The 25,959-nt window shown below is 45.8% G+C and overlaps 1 protein-coding gene across 1 annotated transcript; it reads left to right on the top strand.

The window, feature by feature from the left end:
• The first annotated feature begins 3,256 nt into the window (after positions 1 to 3,256).
• LOC119308109 (uncharacterized protein At5g39865-like) lies at positions 3,257 to 4,425 on the top strand. The gene has a single exon (XM_037584231.1). It carries the CDS (start codon positions 3,294 to 3,296, stop codon positions 4,047 to 4,049), a length of 756 nt encoding a protein of 251 aa, XP_037440128.1. The 5' UTR covers positions 3,257 to 3,293; the 3' UTR covers positions 4,050 to 4,425.
• The last annotated feature ends 21,534 nt before the right edge of the window (positions 4,426 to 25,959 follow it).

Below are 25,959 nucleotides of genomic sequence, written 5' to 3'. Positions count from 1 at the left end.
CGACCTAGGGAGAGGAGTCCCACTCCAACTCCAACTAGCTAGCCCCCCCCCCCTAAAAAAACTTGTACAACAAGCTAGGGGGCGCCTCCTCCTTATTGGGCCCATAGGCCCATCAACTCTCCCCTATTAGGACTAATTAATATTTTCTTTAGCCCATTGACACTTAAAAAATCCTAGGGGCCTCTCGATCATTATCAGATCCCTTTATTATTTATATTAGGTCCACGAAAACATTTTCCACCTATATATATCATTATACGCATTATCATGTATTCCCTGAAACGCTTCCAGTTTCTATAAAACTATTTCTTTTATTATCGGAAATATTCTCATATTCCTCACTCTACTAGAACTCAACGTATCATATTCCCTTAAGCGGGTGACCCTGTAGGTTCGGTGGAATATAGACATGAGAAAAACTTCCTTTTGATCAATGATCAACAACGGAACCGTGCACATCCATGTTGACCCCTATATCCATACGAATGATATTCGAGTGAACCTTTGGTTATTATATGTTGTTCCCTTTGCTTCACGATATGTTACACAACCCGAGGTGAGATATGGTTGTATCCCCACGAGTAATACACATGCTCACTATACCGGTCTCATTACTGCTTTTATTATTCTTTCTCATTGTCATGTTTCGGCATCCCTGTGAGCTAGTCACCTGTGTCTGGCCAGACGATGATGGATGTCATCACACTGAGAGGTCCCTAAGAATATCTTTTCATCATCGGAGGAGCAAAACTCACTCTTGAGCTATCTAGCCCCTTGTCATACTTTCGGATAAACCTTTAAGTTGTCATTATGGTCACGGTGTTACATATGAGACTAAAGCAACCACAAAGTGCATCATCCAGTATGAAGTGACTCGATGCTCTCATGGTCTAAGGAACTAGGCATACTCTCCGTCTTATTACTGTAGACTTGCGACGATAACATCTCTAAGTATAACAAACAAGTTGGTTCAATTCAATATGATCGTTCTTCTAACATCACACTCTAAAGGTTGTCGGCATCCTTGTTACACTTAAGCTATGCCTATGATCTGGAAAACATAACCAGCATGCAACACTTGAGCTAGTCCTAGAGGCGAGACCAGAAATCAGGTTCTACCGTTTATAGTACTTATGGGTTTTCCTTTGAATCACATATTGAAGAACCATATCAGTTTAGCATAGAGTGTAAACATCTAATTATAAATGAGGAAATAAATAATACAATTATTATTCCCTCTACGGCATATTTCCAACAAAATCATGTTCACTGCGTTCCTAAAATGCATGTTTATGTGTTGTTTCTAGTGAGAATAATAAATTGATCTCTCACATGACCGTGAAATGATATAGAATGTGCAATAGTTATAGGAAAATAGATAAAGATACTATTAATTTAAATTTCTTGATCTAATGTTAGAATATCCATCTGAGCATTTATATTTTTGTTACCTTGATAGCATACCATGCTTAGTGCAAATAAGAACGGTTTCACGCCTCATGGTTAAGTTAATAAAGTGTTCCATTTGATGCAGGAATACTTGGGAAAAATAAATAACATAACTTAATCATCCTAACTGCAATTACGACAAATGATTATTAACTTCCATCAAAATGTTACACGTGAAAAGAAAGGCAAAGATGATGGAAATAATAAAACAATCCATATAAGGTACCTGATCAATCAAGAAATGATAATTAATTCCCTAAAGAAATCATGAAAAGGATAACAGCAACAAAAGGTAAACAATGCATGGCCTGAACAAAATGTTATAATCGGTGATGCTATTATCATGCTAAAAATGTCCACACATAAAATCAATGTACCACACTGACACAGTTCAAAACGACTAAACGTTGATCAAATATAAGCATACAATGAAGAAGTTTAACCTACCATAGATTCTTTGAAATCATTGTGGGAATCATCCTAAAAGACATTCCTTCACAGATTTTGGGGGTGGGGGTGGGGGGTGGGCTATCAACCCTAGTACACAGAGTGCAAGCCATCATGTTCTAAAAAAAGAGTGAAAGCCATCAGTGTAAACACACATATGAAACATGTGAATAAATCAAACTAGAACGAATCCTAGAAATGCAGGAAACAAAAATCTTATGGAGCATGCTGCTTCGCACTACCAAAATACGCATGAGAAACGGTACATCAGTTAATTTTCCAACACCAAAAAATGCTAAAATAATACCATGACTTTACTACCTCGAATAAAAAATGTGAACATGTCCATACAAACAAAAAATCAAGCCATAACTAAGGAAAACTCAATTCACAGATCAAGAAAGTAGGGAAGTACATGCAACAACCTTCCTTTGGTCACATGGCCGATTGAAGAAACCTCCACACAAAAAATCGCCCAATTCCTCTGCTTCCATTGCAACCAAGAGATGAAAGAAGAAGAGTCTCGGAAAAATGATGGTCAGTAAACTGAACACCGGGTTTATTTACACGACTCAAAGGCACGATTACCAAACAAAGAAAAGAGAAACCAATCCAAAGTCCGCAAAATTGAAGTCCAAGCCCCGGACAGAAAAAGCCCACAAAAGACACGTTGAATAGGCCACAACAAACTGAAAAAGGGTCGTCACAATTCAATCAAAGGTTTATTTTCCTTTGATGACGACGTGTCCATGGTAAGGCTTCGGAAGCAAAAACGATAATCATGTGGTGCAAACCAATAATTGGAATAAAATTTAATTTTCCAACTAAGGAAGGTAATGACTCTTGACTATTTTACCCTCCGCGTAATATCGAAATTCGAAAGTCTTTATGCGCATCCAAATGTGGTCACCGCATTAACGCTCCATTCACGTAGATAGTGGGTACATTTTAATGGTGACGGAGATTTCGAGGTCTCCTTCCAATACTAGATTTGAAATTATTTGGATATAGCGCACTCAAGTTTAATGCGTTTCTCGGGTTATCGAAGCGGGGATGTTTGACTTGTCATCGCGATCTCACAAAATCTAAGCACGCTTGCCTATTTTGTGTTATAGTACAAAATACATGTAAAATATAAAATATATACTTGTCAAGAAAAAATTGTGTACCTTATCGAATTCTTTTGTTATGGTACATGCAACAAAAAAAATTAAGGTTTGTGAGGTGGTGTTCCCTAAAATTCTTGGAAAATCCCTAGAAAAAAAGTGACATGTTCAGATGGGCTGGGTTTTCAAATCACGCCCCATATAATCCACCCCAAACGAACGAGGCCGGCCACAAGGCAAAGGGCAGACAAAACCCCACCGCTTCCGTCCCCCTCCGTCCTCGCAGCCCCCATGGCCATGTGGCCTTCTTGGGTGAAGACGCGCGCTTCCAGGTCCAAATCCTCCCCATCCACCGCGCTCGTCGCCGCTGCCGCCACCACCCGGCGATTCTCCATCGCCTCCCACTCCCCCTCCCTCAAGGACATCCCGTCGCTGGTCCGCCCGGAGCAACCCCGCCCGCCGCGCGTCTTCCACCGCCTCCGCGTCGCGGCCTCCGCCCTCCGCCTCCTCCGCGCCCTCAAGTCGGCCTCGGCGCACACCACCGCCCGGGAGCCAGAGGTGCACGTGGTGCTCTACTCCACCTCCCTCCGCGTCGTCCGCCGCACCTACGAGGACTGCTACACCGTGCGCTTCATCCTGCGGGGGATCGGCGCCACCGTCGACGAGCGCGACCTGGCCGTGGACACCGCCTTCGTCGCGGAGTTCGCCGCGCTCCTGCCGCCCCGCCTGGGCCTGGCCCTCCCGCAGGTCTTCGTGGACGGCCGCCACCTCGGGGGCGTCGAGGAGGTCCAGCGCCTCCACGAGTGCGGCGAGCTCAACCGCATCGTCGTGGCCCCGGTATCCCCCGGCCCGGCCCATCCCCCCTGCGGCCGCTGCGGCGACGAGCGCCACGTGCCCTGCGGCAGCTGCGACGGGAGCCGGAAGAAGCAGAGCGACGACGGGAGCCGCAAGAAGCAGAGCGACGAGGACGGCGTCCTCACCTGCGCCGCCTGCAACGCGAGCGGCCTCGTCCGGTGCCCGGACTGCCTCTTCCCGGCGGCCGCCTGACTGAGATCCAGTCAGTATTCGGCTGTCCAGTAACTGAAACTCTTTACTACTGGCAGCAGCACGACAGCTACTCCTCATCGACGACAGCTGCTCAGGTCAAGAGACCACCTGCATGCCCAGCTCGATATACTCTATTTAGTTATTGCTAGTTAAAGTAGTTCAAACTTCAAAGCCGGCTACATCATTGGCTTAGCTCGGGTCTGGGCAGGAGTTCTTTTTTAAAATATAATTATAATTTAGCTTCGGCATTACGACTTCCAGAAGATTTGCTGCTCATTTCCCCCTCTTGGTTACTCCAATCCTGGACGAACCAGACGAGAATCATAATACAATTGTACTACTACTACTGCTATACTTGATCCCTCTGGTTGGTCTCTGTACGTGTCCCTGTACGTGCGTTTCAAATCTTTTTAATTCTGAATCAATGGCACGGGCTTCGCGTGCTGCTTGCGTGCCAATGTTTACCGGTGGGAGGCTCGTTGGTGTGTTTGCGCACGCGACACGGCGATATACACATGCAGCTAGCGCATGCTCATCACAGTTGTGGCGTGAAGGGGAGAGCATCCTCTGGCCGGCTCCTATGATTGCCCGATGTTTCGTCGCGGGGTACGGCAAACGCTCCAGGCACTGGTGTCGGCCAATCATGGCCCCTACGGGCGGCACGGCACTCGGCGCATCGGCGGGGGGCACGGCGAGCCGAGAGATGGGTAGGTTCGACTTCGAGGGGTAGGGTGGGGTCATGGGAATTTAACGGCGCCCACATTATGGGTCTTTCGTCGTGCCTTCAGCTCTCACGCGTGTATGCCGTGTGTGTACGTGTACCCGTCTGCGGCGGGAAGAGCAAGATCAGGGCCGGGAGAGCGGTGACCGTTGGGCGGTGTGGGCTCTAGAGCGCGCGAGGGGAAAGGGAGCGGCGGCCAACGCGGCAGGTGCACAGTTCAGCGGTGATCGGCTCTTGTGTTCGAATGGACCGCAGCGTGCATCAGCTTGGCTGACAGCACCGAGAGCCATCTGCGCCATGGAACGAAATGGCGCACACGCACCTGGGTCATCCTGGATCGACCCAGCACGAGCGCGCCACAGTACTAGGCCAGCCCATTCGTTCGCTCGATCGTGCTTGCTTCGCTGGTTGTTCGCTTCGGATCTCTTTGCCTTTTTTTTTTTGGTTATATACTTCTTTCTCCTTTGATTTTCAATGCTTGTTTGCTTTTCGTTGTTTATACTTTGTTTTTTGGTTTTTCTCGGGTTTCTTATGGTTTTTTCTTTCTTGCTTGCTTTCCAATGGTTATTAAGTGTATATCTTTTTCTTCTTCTTTGTTTTTTTGGTTTTCTTCGATTTTTTTCCATAGAATACTACATTTTTCTATACATTGCATATACTTTTCATACACATTTAAGATCTTTTAAATACAAGGCGAATATTTTTTTAAAATACATGCTTCGATGACTATCATTTTCATACACATACATGTTTATTACATACCTTTAACATTTTCCCAATAAATGATTACATTTTCTAAGTACATTTTTTTCGAAACGGAGGCAAAAGATTTGCCTCATCTATTAAATGAGAAGGATAGAGTGTTTTGGAGTGTTACAAGACCTGACCCAACACACATCACGGCCTGCCAATTACTCGCTTATTACAATGTTCCCTAAGTTCTTAGCGCCGGCGGTTACCCAAAGCTTTGCCTCAGCGGTTACGAGTTGAAGAAGGCTTGTAGGCGGCGCACTTTTGTGACGAAATACCATAGCGTTTCTCTCATTCCAAATTGTCCACGAGACAAGCATAGTGAGGGAGGCCATGGCTCGCCTGTGGGGGTTCGTCATGTCAGTCCTCTTGTCCCACCAGTCGAAGAGGGATGCGTGGAGATGCCAAGTGGTGGTGTCCATGTGCACAAGCCCAAATTTTTGGATGACCATGCTCCAAAGCCGTGTAGAGTAGCGGCACCGAACAAAGAGGTGGACGGTAGTCTCTTGTTCTCTCTTGCATTGTGGGCAAAGGCCACAGTTTGCCCAGCCACGACGCTCCAAGCGGTCGGCAGTCCAAATCCGCCCTTGCAAGGCAAGCCATGCGAAAAACTTAACTTTCGGAGGGGCCCAGGCTTTCCACACCATGAAGTCCAAATGGGATAGCGTCAGGCCTAGGAACTGCGCCTTGTAAGCAGTGGACACTGAGTAGATCCCGTCCATGGAGTGCTTCCACACTATGTCGTCCTCGGCGTCGTCATCTATGTGGAAGTCATGAGTGAGCATCCAAAGGGTGAAGAACTCCCGCACGTGGTCGCCGGTGATGACGGTGTCCCTCCTGATCTGAAGCATCCAAGCATTCGCCCTGAGGGCGTCTCGCACCTTCCAAGTTTTCCTCCTTGAGGCTTTAAAGATCAGAGGAGCAATGTCCTTGGGCTTGCGGCCAAGAAGCCAAGGGGCGTCCCAAAAAGGTGTTTTTGCACCATTGCCCATAACTATCGTGGTGGATGCATAGAAGAAATCATGGTCCTCAGCAGTACATGGGTTACCCAAACCCACCCAAAGTTTGCTCGGCTCCTTCCATTCGTACCACAGCCATCTCAATCTTAATGCACGAGCAAACTTGTCAGTGTTTAGCACCCCTAGGCCTCCGTATGCTGAAGGGCGGCAAACAATTTCCCAATTGACTTTGCACTGCGCGCCGGTTGTCTTGTCAGAACCAGACCAAAGGAACGCTCTCTCAATCTTGTTCAGGTTGTGGAGGGTTCCTTGCGGGACAATCAATGGCGTGATGGAGTATATCGCTTGAGAAGCGACCACAGATTTGACAAGCGCCGTTCGACCAATGGTGGTGATGTTTTGACCCTCCCAAGTGACCAACTTGCCAGCCGCTTTGTCCTCCAGATATTGGAAATCGATTTTCCGAAGCTGCCAAACCAATAACGGAAGGCCCAAATATTTTATGGGAAAAGAGATCCGTGTCGCCGGCATATTGCTGAGGATGTGTTCTAGGTCCAGGTTGGCACATCTAATGGGCACGACGGAACTCTTTTGGAGATTGGTGCGCAGGCCCGTGACATCGCCGAAGCCTCTGAGGATGATCGACAGGTTGTCGATGTCTGACTTGATCGGAGCCATGAAAACCGCCGCGTCGTCAGCGTACAAGGAGGTTCTCACCATGGCCCCCCGCCCGCGAAGCTTGTGAAGAAGGCCCTTATGGGTTGCCATCTCAAGGATGTGGTGAAGTGGGTCTATTGCTAGCACGAATAGCAGAGGCGAAAGGGGGTCCCCTTGCCTGAAACCGCTGCCATGCTTAATGGGTGGTCCAGGGATGCCATTGAGGAGGAACCGCGATGATGACGAGGAAAGCAAAGCTGCTACCCAATCCCTAAATTTAGCTGGCAGACCTTTTCGCTGCAGCAAGTCTAGAATGTATTCCCATTTGACCGAGTCAAAGGCTTTTTTGATGTCGAGCTTGAAAAGGAGGGCGGGAGTCTTGCACTTGTGGAGCCGGCGGGCGAAGTTGCGAACATACATGAAGTTGTCATGAATGCTCCTTTTCTTAATGAATGCACTCTGCGCGTGGGAGACAAGGGCGCCCTGTTGGGTTTCGTAGTAATTTCAAAAATTTCCTACGCGCACACAGGATCATGTGATGCATAGCAACGAGAGGAGAGTGTTGTCTACGTACCCAACGCAGACCGACTGCGGAAGCGATGACACGACGTAGAGGAAGTAGTCGTACGTCTTCACGATCCAACCGATCAAGCACCGAAACTACGGCACCTCCGAGTTCGAGCACACGTTCAGCTCGATGACGATCCCCGGACTCCGATCCAGCAAAGTGTCGGGGAAGAGTTTCGTCAGCACGACGGCGTGGTGACGATCTTGATGAACTACAGCAGCAGGGCTTCGCCTAAACTCCGCTACAGTATTATCGAGGAATATGGTGGCAGGGGGCACCGCACACGGCTAAGGAATCGATCACGTGGATCAACTTGTGTCAACTTGTGTGTTTAGAGGTGCCCCTGCCTCCGTATATAAAGGAGGAGAGGAGGGGAGGCTGGCCGGCCAAGGGGGGGAGGCGCAGGAGAGTCCTACTCCCTCTGGGAGTAGGATTCCCCTCCAATCCTAGTCCAATTAGGATTCCTTGGAGGGGAAAAGAGGAGGAGGGGGCCGGCCACCTCTCCTAGTCCTAATAGGACTAGGGGAAGGGGGTGGCGCGCAGCCCATCTAGGGCAGCCCCTTCTCTTTTCCACTAAGGCCCACTATGGCCCAAATAGCTCCCGGGGGGTTCCGGTAACCCTCTCGGTATTTCGGTAAAATCCCGATTTCACCCGGAACACTTCCGATATCCAAATATAGGCTTCCAATATATCAATATTTACGTCTCGACCATTTCGAGACTCCTCGTCATGTCCCCGATCTCATCCGGGACTCCGAACTCCTTCGGTACATCAAAACTCATAAACTCATAATATAACTGTCATCGAAACCTTAAGCGTGCGGACCCTACGGGTTCGAGAACAATGTAGACATGACCGAGACACGTCTCCGGTCAATAACCAATAGCGGGACCTAGATGCCCATATTGGCTCCTACATATTCTAGGAAGATCTTTATCGGTCAGACCGCATAACGACATACGTTGTTCCCTTTGTCATCGGTATGTTACTTGCCCGAGATTTGATCGTCGGTATCCAATACCTAGTTCAATCTCGTTATCGGCAAGTCTCTTTACTCGTTCCGTAATACATCATCTCACAACTAACATATTAGTTGTAATGCTTGCAAGGCTTATGTGATGTGTATTACCGAGAGGGCCCAGAGATACCTCTCCGACAATCGGAGTGACAAATCCTAATCTCGAAATACGCCAACCCAACATCTACCTTTGGAGACACCTGTAATGCTCCTTTATAATCACCCAGTTATGTTGTGACGTTTGGTAGCACCCAAAGTGTTCCTCCGGTAAACGGGAGTTGCATAATCTCATAGTCATAGGAACATGTATAAGTCATGAAGAAAGCAATAGAAACATACTAAACGATCAGGTGCTAAGCTAATGGAATGGGTCATGTCAATCAGATCATTCAACTAATGATGTGACCTCGTTACTCAAATAACAACTCATTGTTCATGGTCAGGAAACATAACCATCTTTGATTAACGAGCTAGTCAAGTAGAGGCATACTAGTGACACTTTGTTTGTCTATGTATTCACACATGTATTATGTTTCCGGTTAATACAATTCTAGCATGAATAATAAACATTTATCATGAAATAAGGAAATAAATAATAACTTTATTATTGCCTCTAGGGCATATTTCCTTCAGTCTCCCACTTGCACTAGAGTCAATAATCTAGTTCACATCGCCATGTGATTTAACAGCAATAGTTCACATCACCATGTGATTAACACCCATAGTTCACATCGATATGTGATCAACACCCAAAGGGTTTTACTAGATTCAGTCTTCTAGTTCACATCGCTATGTGATTAACACCCAAGGAGTACTAAGGTGCGATCATGTTTTGCTTGTGAGAGAATCTTAGTCAACGGGTCTATCACATTCAGATCCGTAAGTATTTTGCAAATATTTATGTCAACAATGCTCTGCACGGAGCTACTCTAGCTAATTGCTCCCACTTTCAATATGTATCCAGGTTGAGACTTAGTGTAACTTTTACAACAAACTCTTTTATCACCTCCATAATCGAGAAACATCTCCTTAGTCCTTACTAAGGATATTCTTGACCAATGTCCAGTGATCTACTCCTAGATCACTATTGTACTCTCTTGCCAAATTCAGAGTTAGGTATACAATAGGTCTGGTACATAGCATAGCATACTTTATAGAACCTATGACTGAGGCACAGGGAATGACTTTTCATTTTTTCTATTTTCTGCTGTGGTCGGGATTTGAGTCTTACTCAATTTCATACCTTTGCAACACAGGCAAGAACTCTTTCTTTGACTGTTCCATTTTGAACTATTTCAAAATCTTGCCAAGGTATGTACTCATTGAAAATCTTATCAAGCGTCTTGATCTATCTCAATAGATCTTGATGCTTAATATGTAAGTAGCTTTTACTGAGGTCTTTTCCTTTTAAAGAACTCCTTTAAAACACTCCTTTATGCTTTGCAGAAAAATTCTACATCATTTCTGATCAACAATATGTCACTCACATATACTAATCAGAAAGGCTGTAGTGCTCCCACTCACTTTATTGTAAATACAGGCTTCTCAAAAAGGCTGTATAAAACTATATGCTTTGATCAACTCATCAAAGCGTATATTCCAACTCCGAGAGGCTTGCACCAGTCCATAGATGGATCGCTGGAGCTTGCACATTTTGTTAGTACCTTTAGGATTGACAAAACCTTCTGGTTGCATCATATACAACTCTTCTTTAATAAATCCATTAAGGAATGCAGTTTTGTTTATCCATTTGCCAGATTTCATAAAATGCGGCAATTGCTAACATGATTCGGACAGACTTAAGCATAGATACGAGTGAGAAAATCTCATCGTAGTCAACACCTTGAACTTGTCGAAAACCTTTTTGCGACAATTCTAGCTTTATAGATAGTAACACTACTATCAGCGTCCGTCTTCCTCTTGAAGATCCATTTATTCTCAATTGCTTGCTGATCATCGGGCAAGTCAACCAAAGTCCAAACTTTGTTCTCATACATGGATCATATCTCAGATTTCATGGCCTCAAACCATTTCGCGGAATCTGGGCTCATCATTGCTTCCTCATAGTTCGTAGGTTCATCATGGTCTAGTAACATGACTTCCAGAACATGATTACCGTACCACTCTGGTGCGGATCTTACTCTGGAAGACCTACGAGGTTTGGTAGTAACTTGATCTGAAGTTTGATGATCATCATCATTAACTTCCTCACTTATTGGTGTAGGAATCACTGGAACTGATTTCTGTGATGAACTACTTTCCAATAAGGGAGAAGGTATAATTACCTCATCAAGTTCTACTCTCCTCCCACTCACTTCTTTCGAGAGAAACTCCTTCTCTGGAAAGGATCCATTTTAGCAACGAATGTCTTGCCTTCGGATCTGTGATAGAAGGTGTACCCAACAATTTCCTTTGGGTATGAAGACGCACTTCTCCGATTTGGGTTCGAGCTTTATCAGGATGAAACTTTTTCACATAAGCATCGCAGCCCCAAACTTTAAGAAACAACAGGTTAGGTTTACTGCTAAACCATAGTTCATACAGTGTCGTCTCAACGGATTTAGATGGTGCCCTATTTTAAAACGTGAATGCAGCTGTCTCTAATGCATAACCCCAAAACGATAGTGGTAAAGAGATATCATAGATCGCACCATATCAAATAAAGTGCGGTTACGACGTTCGGACACACCATAACGATGTGGTGTTCCAGGTGGCGTGAGCTGTGAAACTATTCCACATTGTTTTAATTGAAGACCAAACTCGTAACTCAAATATTTGTCTCCGCGATCAGATCGCAGAAACTTTATTTTCTTGTTACGATGATTTTTCCACTTCACTCTGAAATTCTTTGAACCTTTCAACTATTTCAGACTTATGTTTCATCAAGTAGATATCCCCATATCTGCTCAAATCATCTTGTGAAGGTCAGAAAACAACGATGCTTGCCACGAGCATCAGCACTCATTGGATCGCATACATCGGTATGTATTATTTCCAATAAGTCAGTAGCTCGTTCCATTGTTCCGGAGAACGGAGTTTTAGTCATCTTGCCCAAAAGGCACAGTTCGCAAGCATCAAGTGATTCATAATCAAGTGATTCCAAAATTCCATCAGTATGGAGTTTCTTCATGCGCTTTACACCAATATGACCTAAATGGCAGTGCTACAAACAAGTTGCACTTATCATTATTAACTTTGCATCTTTTGGTTTCAATATTATGATTATGTGTATCACTACGATCGAGATCCAACAAACTATTTTCATTGGGTGTGTAACCATATAAGGTTCTATTCATGTAAACAGAACAACAATTTATTCTCTTACTTAAATGAATAATCGTATTACAATAAACATGATCAAATCATATTCATGCTCAACGCAAACACCAAATAACACTTATTTAGGTTCAACACTAATCCCGAAAGTATAGGGAGTGTGTGACGATGATCATATCAATCTTGGAACCACTTCCAACACACATCGTCACTTCACCCTTAACTAGTCTCTGTTTATTCTGCAACTCCCGTTTCGAGTTACTAATCTTAGCAACTGAACTAGTATCAAATACTGAGGGTTTGCGATAAACACTAGTAAAGTACACATCAATAACATGTATATCAAATATACTTATGTTCACTTTGCCATCCTTCTTATCCGCCAATCACTTGGGGTAGATCTGCTTCCAGTGACCAGTCCCTTTGCAGTAGAAACACTTAGTCTCAGGCTTAGGATCAGACTTGGGTTTCTTCACTTGAGCAGCAACTTGCTTGTTGTTCTTCTTGAAGTTCTCCTTCTTCCTTCTGCCCCTTTTCTTGAAACTAGTGGTCTTGTCTACCATCAACACTTGATGTTTTTCTCGATTTCTACCTTCGTCAATTTCCGCATTACGAAGAGCTTGGGAATCGTTTCCGTTATCCCTTGCATGTCATAGTTCATCACGAAGTTCTACTAACTTGGTGATGGTGACTAGAGAATTCTGTCAATCACTATCTTATCTGGAAGATTAACTCCCACTTGATTCAAGCGATTGTAGTACTCAGACAATCTGAGCACATGCTCACTAGTTGAGCGATTCTCCTCCATCTTTTAGCTATAGAACTTGTTGGAGACTTCATATCTCTCAACTCGGGTATTTGCTTGAAATATTAGCTTCAACTCCTGGAACATCTCATATGGTCCATGACATTCAAAACGTCTTTGAAGTCCCGATTCTAAGCCGTTAAGCATGGTGCACTTAAACTATCAAGTAGTCATCATATTGAGCTAGCCCAACGTTCATAACGTCTGCATTTGCTCCTGCAATAGGTCCGTCACCTAGCGGTGCATTAAGGACATAATTCTTCTGTGCAGCAATGAGGATTTAACCTCAGATCACGGATCAAATCCGCAACATTGCTACTAACATTTTTCAACACAATTTTCTCTAGGAACATATCAAAATAAACACAGGGAAGCAACAACACGAGCTATTGATCTACAACATGATTTGCAAAATACTACCAGGACTAAGTTCATGATAAATTTAAGTTCAATTTAATCATATTACTTAAGAACTCCCACTTAGATAGACATCCCTCTAATCCTCTAAGTGATCACGTGATCCAAATCAACTAAACCATGTCCGATCATCACGTGAGATGGAGTAGTTTCATCGGTGAACATCATTATGTTGATCATATCTACTATATGATTCACGCTCGACCTTTCGGTCTCCGTGTTCCGAGGCCATATCTGCATATGCTAGGCTCGTCAAGTTTAACCTGAGTATTCTGCGTGTGCAAAACTGGCTTGTACCCGTTGTAGATGGACGTAGAGCTTATCACACCCGATCATCACGTGGTGTCTGGGCACGACGAACTTTGGCAACGGTGCATACTCAGGGAGAACACTTCTTGATAATTTAGTGAGAGATCATCTTATAATGCTACCGTCAATCAAAGCAAGATAAGATGCATAAAAGGATAAACATCACATGCAATCAATATAAGTGATATGATATGGTCATCATCATCTTGTGCTTGTGATCTCCATCTCCGAAGCACCGTCATGATCACCATCGTCACCGGTGCGACACCTTGATCTCCATCGTAGCATCGTTGTCGTCTCGCCAATCTTATGCTTTCACGACTATCACTACCGTTTAGTAATAAAGTTAAGCATTACATCGCGATTGCATTGCATACAATAAAGCGACAACCATATGGCTCCTGCCAGTTGCCGATAACTTGGTTACAAAACATGATCATCTCATACAATAAAATTCAGCATCATGCCTTGACCATATCACATCACAACATGCCCTGCAAAAACAAGTTAGACGTCCTCTACTTTGTTGTTGCAATTTTTTACGTGGCTGCTACGGGCTTAAGTAAGAACCAATCTCACCTACGCATCAAAACCACAACGATAGTTTGTCAAATAGACTCCGTTTTAACCTTCTCAAGGACCGGGCGTAGCCATACTTGGTTCAACTAAAGTTGGAGAGACAGTCGCCCGCAAGCCATCTCTGTGCAAAGCACGTCGAGGGAACCGGTCTCGCGTAAGCGTACGCGTAAGGTTGGTCTGGGTCGTCTCGTCCAACAATACCGCCGAACCAAAGTATGACATGCTGGTAGGCAGTATGACTTGTATCGTCCACAACTCACTTGTGTTCTACTCGTGCATATAACATCAACATCAATAACCTAGGCTCTGATACCACTGTTGGGTTTCGTAGTAATTTCAAAAAATTTCCTACGCACACGCAAGATCATGTGATGCATAGCAACGAGGGGAGAGTATTGTCTACGTACCCAACGCAGACCGACTGCGGAAGCGATGACACGACGTAGAGGAAGTAGTCGTACGTCTTCTCGATCCAACCGATCAAGCACCGAAACTACGGCACCTCCGAGTTCGAGCACATGTTCAGCTCGATGACGATCCCCGGACTCCGATCCAGCAAAGTGTCGGGGAAGAGTTTCGTCAGCACGACGGCGTGGTGACGATCTTGATGAACTACAGCAGCAGGGCTTCGCCTAAACTCCGCTACAGTATTATCGAGGAATATGGTGGCAGGGGGCACCGCACACGGCTAAGGAATCGATCACGTGGATCAACTTGTGTCAACTTGTGTGTTTAGAGGTGCCCCTGCCTCCGTATATAAAGGAGGAGAGGAGGGGAGGCTGGCCGGCCAAGGGGGGGAGGCGCAGGAGAGTCCTACTCCCTCTGGGAGTAGGATTCCCCTCCAATCCTAGTCCAATTAGGATTCCTTGGAGGGGAAAAGAGGAGGAGGGGGCCGGCCACCTCTCCTAGTCCTAATAGGACTAGGGGAAGGGGGTGGCGCGCAGCCCATCTAGGGCAGCCCCTTCTCTTTTCCACTAAGGCCCACTATGGCCCAAATAGCTCCCGGGGGGTTCCGGTAACCCTCTCGGTATTCCGGTAAAATCCCGATTTCACCCGGAACACTTCCGATATCCAAATATAGGCTTCCAATATATCAATCTTTACGTCTCGACCATTTCGAGACTCCTCGTCATGTCCCCGATCTCATCCGGGACTCCGAACTCCTTCGGTACATCAAAACTCATAAACTCATAATATAACTGTCATCGAAACCTTAAGCGTGCGGACCCTACGGGTTCGAGAACAATGTAGACATGACCGAGACACGTCTCCGGTCAATAACCAATAGCGGGACCTGGATGCCCATATTGGCTCCTACATATTCTACGAAGATCTTTATCGGTCGGACCGCATAACGACATACGTTGTTCCCTTTGTCATCGGTATGTTACTTGCCCGAGATTTGATCGTCGGTATCCAATACCTAGTTCAATCTCGTTACCGGCAAGTCTCTTTACTCGTTCCGTAATACATCATCTCACAACTAACATATTAGTTGTAATGCTTGCAAGGCTTATGTGATGTGTATTACCGAGAGGGCCCAGAGATACCTCTCTGACAATCGGAGTGACAAATCCTAATCTCGAAATACGCCAACCCAACATCTACCTTTGGAGACACCTGTAATGCTCCTTTATAATCACCCAGTTACGTTGTGACGTTTGGTAGCACCCAAAGTGTTCCTCCGGTAAACGGGAGTTGCATAATCTCATAGTCATAGGAACATGTATAAGTCATGAAGAAAGCAATAGAAACATACTAAACGATCAGGTGCTAAGCTAATGGAATGGGTCATGTCAATCAGATCATTCAACTAATGATGTGACCTCGTTACTCAAATAACAACTCATTGTTCATGGTCAGGAAACATAACCATCTTTGATTAACGAGCTAGTCAAGTAGAGGCATACTAGTGACACTTTGTTTGTCTATGTATTCACACATGTATTATGTTTCCGGTTAATACAATTCTAGCATGAATAATAAACATTTATCATGAAATAAGGAAATAAATAATAACTTTATTATTGCCTCTAGGGCATATTTCCTTCACGCCCATGTGGGGTGCGAGCCTTAGGGATAGCACCTTGGCAATGATTTTTGCGACAGCATGAATAAGGCTAATGGGCCTGTAATCGGAAATGCCCTCCGCCCCTTCTTTCTTGGGCAACAACACCACATTGGCCGAGTTGAGCCACTGGAGGTTGTTAGTGCGAAGGGCGCCGAAACAACTAATGACTCTCATGATGTCATGTTTGATGTAGCTCCAACATTTCTTGAAGAAAAGTCCGCTGAACCCGTCAGGACCGGGTGCCTTGTCGCCAGGCATCTCCTTAATGGCCTCCCACACCTCGTCCTCAGTTATATCATTGCCAAGCTCATGAAGATCGAGGGGTTGGATGTTGAGCTCATCCCAGTTAAAATCAGCGGTAGGCGTGGAACCAACCCCCATGACCCCAGAGAAGTGGTCGTGGATAATCTTTTCCTTGCGTGAGTGCTCCGTGACCCATCCACTGGCCAGCCTAATTCGGTGTATGTGATTCTTCCTTCTTCTCGCATTGACGCGGCGGTGGAAAAATTTTGTATTGGCATCCCCTTCCCTTAAATTTGTAATCCTCGCGCACTGCCTTTTCCTAGTCCTTTGCAACACCGCAAGGCTAATCACCCTTCGCTTGAGGCGTGAGCGAAGGTCTAGCTCCTCCACAGAGAGAGTCCGCTCCTCTTGAGCAATGTTCAGGCGAAGGATGACCATGTGGGCTGCATGTAGGTGGATCTTGGCCTTAGAGAACATATTTTTGCTCCACTCAGAAAGCCGCAGAGCAGTCTTTTTGAGTTTATGGTGAAGTCTTAGGTAAGGTTCAGAGTGCTGCATTGGCTCATTCCAAGCTTTTTGGACCACCTCATGAAATCCAGGCAAAGAAACCCAGAAGTTTTCGAACTTGAAGGATCTAGGCCGTCTCGGCCCCTTGACATCAGCTAGCAGTAATGGGCAGTGGTCGGAGAGGGAGGACGACAGGGCATGGAGGCCATGAGTGTTGAAAGTGGTGTCCCACTCGGCATTGCAGAAGAATGAGTCGAGCTTGCATAGCGTTGGGTTATTACGCTCATTGCTCCACGTAAAACGCCGATTCTGAAGGTGGATTTCCTTGAGCTCGCAGGTTTGCAACGCAGACCGGAAGCGGTTGATCCTACTACGATTCACGTTCCTTTTATTTTTGTCTCTAGCTCGGTAGATCTGGTTGAAGTCCCCTAGGACTAGCCATGCCATATCCGGCAACGGCTTGTGAGCGATGATCTCCGCAAAGAAAGCATCTTTGCTAGCCTGGTCCGTGGGGCCATAGACAGTTGTTGCCTTGAAGCATATTCCGGATGAACGAATTCGCACCGAGGCTGACAAACAGTAGTTGGTTGCGACAATGTCATTGACATCAAGAAGGTTCTCATCCCAAAGCAATAGGACGCCTCCCCTAGTTCCGATAGCCGGACGTTGCGCGAAGCCGCGAAATCTACATCCACCAATGGACGCGGCAGTGAACATGTTGACTGAGTTCAACTTCGTCTCCTGAAGGAAAATGAGATGGCAAGAGGACCCCTCAATTGTAGCTTTAACTGTTGCCCTTCGATCTGGGCAATTTAAACCCCTCACATTCCAGCAAAGCGTGTTAATCGGTTGTTCTGTCATGGAGAACTATTGAGCACACTAGGCACATAGAGGTGGGAAAGCAAACTGGATAACAAAGTTTGGTACAGGGGACACACCCAGCCATATTACAGCAATAGGCTCCAACGCTAACCCCTAGCATACAGACTCCAAAAGGTTGCATTAACATGGGCAACCAACTACACCCTACGTTACGGAAACATGAAAGATATTGCTCACGCCATAACGTCTTGCCCTCCTCCATCTTGCAGTCCAGTCGCACCAGCAGCTTGGTCAAGCACCCCTCTCCCCCATGGCCAATCAGCGCGTCCTCAACTGCGTTGACTGTAGGGTTGTCGAGGTCAAAAAAATCTCTCATGGCTATAATCACTTCATCAGGAAGGTGCTGCTTGAACTTGTCCGTGAATGCCTTCAGAGTGTCTTCAGTGACATCCTGCCCATCTCTAGTAATGCCCAGGCTGCGGCAAATGAGGCTCTCAGCCTTCTTGGCCGCTGGCACATCAGGAGCACGCATTGGAGCCCGGCGCACACGCTGCAGAGAGAGGCCTCCGGCAGTTGAGATCTTTACGCCCGCCAAGGTCTTCCTTCGCGCTGCCTGTCTCTTTGTAGGGGACGACAGCGTCGGCTGGGGCACCGGGGTAGGCAGCACCGCAGGCTGGCGCACACAGAAGAGCTGGTCAGGGAGGTCCAATGAGGGTCGGGGCACAACCAGCGCCGCAAGCCCTGCTGGCAAAGCGTCATCAGCCGCATGCAGCCGAGCCCGAGGGGAGGTGGGCGTGCAATGCAGAGCGCCTCTGTTGAGGAGTGGCGGCGTTGGGGAGGCCTCGAAGCCAGGTGGGCGCACCGGAGAGGTGGAGATGAGGGGGCGCAACATGGTCGTCGGGGAGCAGAGCTCAATGAGCGCTGGGCTTCTCTCCTGGCCGAGCGTAGCGGCAACACGCGCCGCATCACGCTTGGAGCTCCTGGGGGCTCGAAGCACCGTGGTTGGCGAATGGGGTGGCGAGGCTGGAGGGGTCAGAGCTTCCCTGGACTGGCGCCTAGCAGACTCCGGGCGCGCCCTCCTTACCGGGCTGCGGCCACGGAGCCCAGCATCCGCAGCAGGGAGAGCCCCCGATGGCAACTGAGCATGCGGGATGGGCAGGAGCTCAATTGCTTGCACCGCAGGCACGCTCATGGAGCCGGAGCCCAACAGCGGTGGCGACGATGAAGGGACGGCAACCGGCAGAGGAGAGGAGGTGCGCCGTCGACCATCACGAGTGCCACGACGGCCATCGCGGTGGCCGTCGCGAGGCGTGCGAGAGAGGCTCCGGCGAATGCGGGCGCCCCAGCCTTGGTCGCCCCTGGACGCGTCCCGCCCGTCGCGACCGCGGCCGCGGTCGCGGTCCTCCTCGTCATCACGGTCGTGCCGCTCGTGGCGCACGGGCCTGGAGATCCTCTCGCGCGTGTCCCTCGCCCTGGACTCGCCGTCAACCACATTGTAGCGCCAAACGTTTGGCCTGGAGACAATTTCGCCAGAGGTTGGGTCTTCATGGATGTCCAGATGAACCAGCACCCGGTGCTCAAGCCCCTTGCGGCCGTACACCGGCGCACCGTCAGTACGCGCCGGCAGGGTGATCCATCTCAGCCTCGGCACCTTACTAGGACAGGGCGTCCATGCCCAGAGGGCCAGCACCTTGGTCGCGGTCTTCAACTTGGACGCGGGCTCGATGTAGTCGAGCGAACAGCCGGAGCCGATGGCGTTGGCGACAGCCTGCTCATCCCAGGCGTAGAGCGGGAGCCCCTCAAGGCAGAGCCGAACATGGTGGCCCATGTCGACGTGCTCTGCGTGCTTCTCCATGCGCCACGCCCGAAGTTGAAGCTTGGTGTTGCCGAAAGGGATGTCGTGGCGGCCAGCGGCGAGCTCAGCATGATGGCGATGAACGAAACGGACCAGGAAGCGCTCGGGGTAGTGGTGGACCACGACGACATCGTCCTTCAGCGCGCCAATCTTGGCAGCAAGGGCCGCCGCCACCTCGGATGTGGACGCCTGGCAGTCGCGATCGAACCAGGCGAGCACCGCATTGGACTCCAGCAGGGCCAGCTCTATGAGCATCGCTGGGGTGTTGTGGATGATGGAGAAGACCTCGGGGCGGACGACATGGTCCCCTGATCAGGCCACGGGAGCAGCCACAGAGGAGGCCATCGCCGCAGGAGGTGCAGGAGGCGCAGCCCCCAGACGGACAGCAGGCGGCCTACGCGGCTTGAGGACGCCGGGACGCAGGTGAGGGCGAGGCTGGTGGGTGCAGCCGCGCGCCTTGTGGCTGGCAGACGACGGGGTCGCGACAGTCGATGGCCCTGTGGCGTGAGCAGAGACAGCGGAAGCACCTTCCTTTTATCCAGTCGGGGAGGGGATTGCGCGCAGTGAATGCAGCGAAGCGCTCGGCCGGTGGGCGTGGCCGGCGGGACTTAACTTCTACCCAAGGCGCTGTCACCTCAGCCTCGAGCCCCGCGGCCGCCGCGCCGCGCGGGATTGAAAGCTCAGCACGCGCCTGCGGCCTCTCAGACTGAAAGCAAGCAAGCCATCCCCCGGCGTGCCCAGCAATAACTTCGGGCGCGTGGACGGGACGGGCAACTCCCGGCGCATTGAAGCCAGTGGTTGGGGCAGATACGCGGGCGAGCAGCTCCGAAGGGGTTTCCGGCACCCACTTCTCGACCGAGGTAGCGTGGGCAGGACGCCCAGGGGGAGCGGCGGCGGCGGCGCCCAATCCAGATCTGGATCGGCTGCGGGCGCTGAGCTCAGCGGCGGTGGGGGGAAATCCCAGAGAAGCTGCTGGGGTTTGTGGATCAGGCCGGCGAGTAGTGCCAGGGACTGGGACGGGGAGGTGGCCGACGGCGTCGGAGGGACCGCCGCCGGTATGGGCCTGGTGGCTAGGTCGGGGGTGGGAGCAGGCATGAGAGATAGACTAAGAGAAAGTTGTGAGTCTCTATCTTGTTGTGCGTGTACGGAAGATGAAGCAGTTTTGATGTCTACCTTTCTCATATATATTATACATTTTATAAGTACATATGAACATTATTTATACACCTTTATGGTTTTTTAATATAAGATTAACATTTTTATTCTTCATCTATACTTTTTTCATACACCTTGAACATTTTTTGTCTACATCAGAAACATTTTAGTACAAAAAATTTAACATTTTTCAAATACATCATTAACATTTTTTTAATACATCTTTTGATGTCTATATTTTTTATGCACATTGTGCATTTTTATATACATAAAAAGCTTTTACACATTTAACATTTTACAATAGATTATTATTTTTTTTAAATATATGTTTTGATGTCTATTTTTTCATACACATCGTATATTTTTCATATAAATGTAAACATTTATTTATACACGTTTAACTTTTTCGCAATATATGATTAGCATTTTTTTAAACATATGTTTGATGTCTACTTTTTGTGTACACCTTGTACACCTCTTGTATACATCAGGATCATTTTGTTATACACGTTTAACATTTTTCAAATACATGATTAACATTTTTGTCATATACATGTTTTGATATCTAATTATTTTCATAAAGGTTGTCTAATTTTGTATAGATCAGAAAAGAAATCTATACAGATTTAAAAATATTCAAATGCATGAATAGTGTTTTTGGTAATGTATATATATATTCAAAATATTTTTAATATAAATGGAAGTTAAAGAAACCAGAACAACAATGTAAAACAATGGAAGAAAAATGAGTGCTTAAGGACCCACGCGCTGGCCGACCCATTCTTGTAGGTGAGCGCTCATACTGTCTCGCACTAAGCAAAGTATAGTTACGGCCCTTTGTGGGCGCTCAATCGTTCCACGGTTTGACTAATCGACGGGTTGACCATTGACTTTCAGGAAAAATATGAACCTAAAAGATAAACATACTTTAAAAAAAACAACATATACAAAATAAAAAAATCATGGATTTTGTAAAAATCTCAGGAATTTGAAAAAACTTTAATTTAAAATAGTTTGCGAAATTCAAAAGGCTCACGCATTTGAAAAAGTTTGCTAATTTTAAAAAAATCACAAGAAAGAGAAAAAGGTTAAAAATTTGAAAAACTATCACCTAATTGAGAAGAGATTAACAAATTTAATAAAAAATATTTTAAACTTAATAACGGTTCACAAATTTGAGAAGATGGACCAAAAGCCTCTGAAAACTCCCCAAAACCGGGTTGGGAAGCATCGGCGAGCTTCCCTCGAAAAATTGTCTTAGATTGGCCGACCCATTATGATCGACTGGTGTGCACCTTCCCTTTACCAATAGAGCTAAAAGTGACGCTATTACTACTAATTAGTAAACCTATATCAAGAGCTCCTATACAACGCCTTCTCCGCCATGAAACCAAGTGATGTTCATGCGCCTGGGCCGGCCCAAGATGAGAGCTATCTATCATGTGCCTAGTCTTTGTGGGCGCTCAATCGATATCACAGCATGACCGATTGACCATTGACTTTAGGAAGAAAAGAATGAATTTCTGAAAAAATCGCAAATATGGGGAAAAGTTCAGAAAAATGAAAAAAAAATCGCTGATTTTGAAAAACCTTCATGAATTTTAAAAAGCTTCATAAATTTAAAATAAGTTTGTGAACTTATAAAAGTTGACGCATATGAAGAAAGTTTACAAATTTTGGGAAAAATATTCACGATTTTACAAAAAGTTCACAAATTCGAGCTAAAAGTTTGACTTTGAATTTTTTAAACTTAATTGGGAAAATTTTAATGAATTTAAGAAACATACAAATTGGCAAAATGGTCCACAAATTTGAGGAATAGTTTATGAGTTTTGTGAAGGGTTTAAGAATTTGAAAAAGTTCACACATTTGGAAAAAGGAAAAAACCTGAAGAAAACTCGCTCTAGAAAACGAGAAGACAAAAAAATTTAAGAGGACCTTCTAGTAGTTTCCAAAATCGAGTTGGGAACTTTCGAGGTATGAAATTCTTATGTCTTGCATGTATATTAGGATTGAAGGGTATGCGCCATGTACCAATAGAGCTAAAAGCGACGCTATGAACGCTAAATATCAAATGCCATTTTTAGGAAATGCATCTTTTTTTAAAGTTCAAAAATCATGGGGATACAAATGATGTCGGGCAAAATAGAAAGCACACATGGCTCCTGAAAGTAATAGAAGAAGACATGGCGATAGTTTACCTCTCAAAGGATAGCAGCATAATGATAGGGAGCTTCGATATCAATATCAATATTCGCAAGAACTTCTAGGCAGTTTGAAGCGATGTATATGGAGTCGATGTGGATGTGAGTTGCGAGAGCCAACGCTTCATTGCACGACCGAGATTCAAGGGCCCTCGGGTCGACGAGGCCTTCAAAAACCACCATCGATGAAACAAGTTACTGGGCGTGTGATACGTCTTCAATGTATCTATAATTTATAAAGTATTCATGCTATATTTACATTATTTATATACGGTTTTGATGTACTTTTATATTATTTTATGGACTAACTTATTGATCTAGTGCCCAGTGTCAGTTCCTGTTTTTTTTGTATGTTTTTGGTTTCGCGGGAAATCCATATCTAGGAATGTCCGAACATAATGAAAAGTTACGACATTTTTTAATGGAAAACAAGAAACCTGCAAGCATGCGAAGAGGACGAGAAGATGGGTGTGGGACCCACAAGTCCAAGGGGTGCGACTTACCCCCTGGTCGTACCATCCAGACTAGTGGGCCCCCTACATCTCCGTTTGACCTAATTCATGGCCTATAAATTCACATATATTCCAAACCCTCGGGGCGAGAACCTGTTTCACGACGATCCAATCTAGAGGCCTTTTCTGGTACTCTTGCGGAGGGGGGAACCATCCACGGAGGACTCTTCATCAATCTTGTCGCCTCCATGGTGATGCATGAGTAGTTCATGCTCAGGGCTGAGGGTATGTACTAGTAGCTGTGTGTTTGATCTCTCTTTCTCTCATGTTCTTGATGGATTTGATCTTGATTGTATCATGAGCTTTATTAATAAAGTTGGGTCTTATGATGTTCATATCCCTCTCTCTTTTTGTGGTGAATTGTGTCTTACTCTTTTAAGTTTTTTTATGTTGGATTGAATATTTTGGATTTGAGATCACTTGATGCATGTCTGGTAATTAACTTGCGGATACTTGTGGTGACTGATGTCACTTGAACTACGTCGACACTTCTCTAAAGAGGAAGGGATGATGCAGCACAGTTACAGTAGGTATTTCCCTCATCGATGAAACCAAGGTTAACGAACCAGTAGGAGAACCAAGCAACACTATGTAAACGATACATGCACACAAAGAACAAATACTTGCAACCTGACGCTTATGAGGGGTTGTCAATCCCTCTACGGGTAACGGCGCCAGAAATTGTCAAGTTGACGGGATAAAATTTATGATAGATTGGATAAATAGATCTCGAATAAACACGGAATAAAATAAGTAATAAAAAAGTGCAGCAAGGTATTTTTGGGTTTTTTGGAATAATATATCTGAAAATAAAAGCAAATAAAAATAGATCTCGAAGGCAAATATGATAAAGAATAGACCCGGGGGGCCGTAGATTTTACTAGTGGCTTCTCTCGAGAAAAATAGCATACGATGGGTAAACAAATTACTGTTGAGCAATTGACAGAACTTCAAATAATCATGACGATATCCAGGCAATGATCATTAAATAGGCATCACATCCAAGATTAGTAGACCGACTCCCGCCTGCATCTACTACTGTTACTCCATACATCGACTGCTATCCAACATGCATCTAGTGTATTAAGTTCATAGAGAAACGGAGTAATGCAATAAGAACCATGACATGATGTAGATAAGATCTATTCATGTAGGAATAGAACCCATCTTGTTATCCTTAACAGCAATAATACATATGTGTCATGTCCCCTTCTTTCACTGGGATTGAACACCGTAAGATTAAACCCATCACAAAGCACCTCTTCACATGGCAAGAAAATTCGATCTAGTTGGCCTAACTAAACCAAAGATTCAAAGAAGAAATGTGAGGCTATAAATAATCATGCAGATAAGAGATCAAAACTCAAATAACTTTCATGGATAAAATAGATCTGATCATAAACTCAAAGTTCATCAGGTCCAAACAAACACACTGCAAAAAGAGTTGCATCAAATAGATCTCCAAGAGACCATTGTATTGTGAATCAAAAGAGAGAGAGAGAGAGAGAGAGAGAGAGAGAGAGAGAGAGGAAGCCATCTAGCTACTAACTACGGGCCCGAAGGCCTACAATGAACTACTTACGCATCATCAAGAGGCACCAATGAGAATGATGAACCCCTCCGTGATGGTGTCTAGATTAGATCTGGTGTTTCTGAAACTTGCGGCAGCTGGAATTGTGTTTCGTCGACTTCCCTAGGGTTTTTGGATTTTCGGGGTATTTATAGAGCAAAGAGGCAGTATGGGAGGCGGCCGAGGTGGGCACAACCCACCAGGGCGCGCCTGGGCCCCCAGGCGCGCCCAGGTGGGTTGTGCTCCCCTCGGAGCCCCCCTCTGGTACTTCTTTGGCCCAACAAGTGTTTTCTGGTCTAGAAAAAATCCCCAAAAAGTTTCACTGTGTTTGGACTCCGTTTGAAATTGATTTTCTGCAAAGTAAAAAAACAAGCAAAAAACAGCAACTGGCATTGAGCACTATGTCAATAGATTTGTCCCCAAAATTGATATAAAGTTGCTATAAAATAATTGTAAAACATTCAAGAATGATAATATAACAACATGGAACAATAAAAAATTATGGATACGTTGGAGACGTATGAGTAATCTACGCATAAAGGTTGAACGATACGTATCATATGGTGTTGTCGTAGTACGATCTCTAGGGGCTATCCATGACACTTTGGGGATGGTTCAATAGATTAATTGGAAACACAACTTTGAGGTGGTTTGCTACCTATGTGATTTCATCATACTTTCTCCGATAGAATAGAAACTTTGGAGTGATTCTTTGTTGCACTCTGAGGGATTATCATGATGTTTAAATATTTTAATGATGTTGAGAGATTGCACCAGTGAAAGTATGAATCCTAGGCCTTGTTCCAAGCAACGCAATACCGTCTTAACTCACTTTTGTTACTTGCTACCTTACTGTTTTTATTTGTTCAGATTACAAAACCCTATTACCATCCGTACTACACTTGTATCAA

Source organism: Triticum dicoccoides, chromosome 1B (assembly GCF_002162155.2).
Source record: "Triticum dicoccoides isolate Atlit2015 ecotype Zavitan chromosome 1B, WEW_v2.0, whole genome shotgun sequence".
Classification (NCBI taxonomy): Eukaryota; Viridiplantae; Streptophyta; class Magnoliopsida; order Poales; family Poaceae; genus Triticum; species Triticum dicoccoides.
Note: the sequence above shows the minus strand (reverse complement) of the source record. Positions and strands in the feature narration are given on the sequence as shown.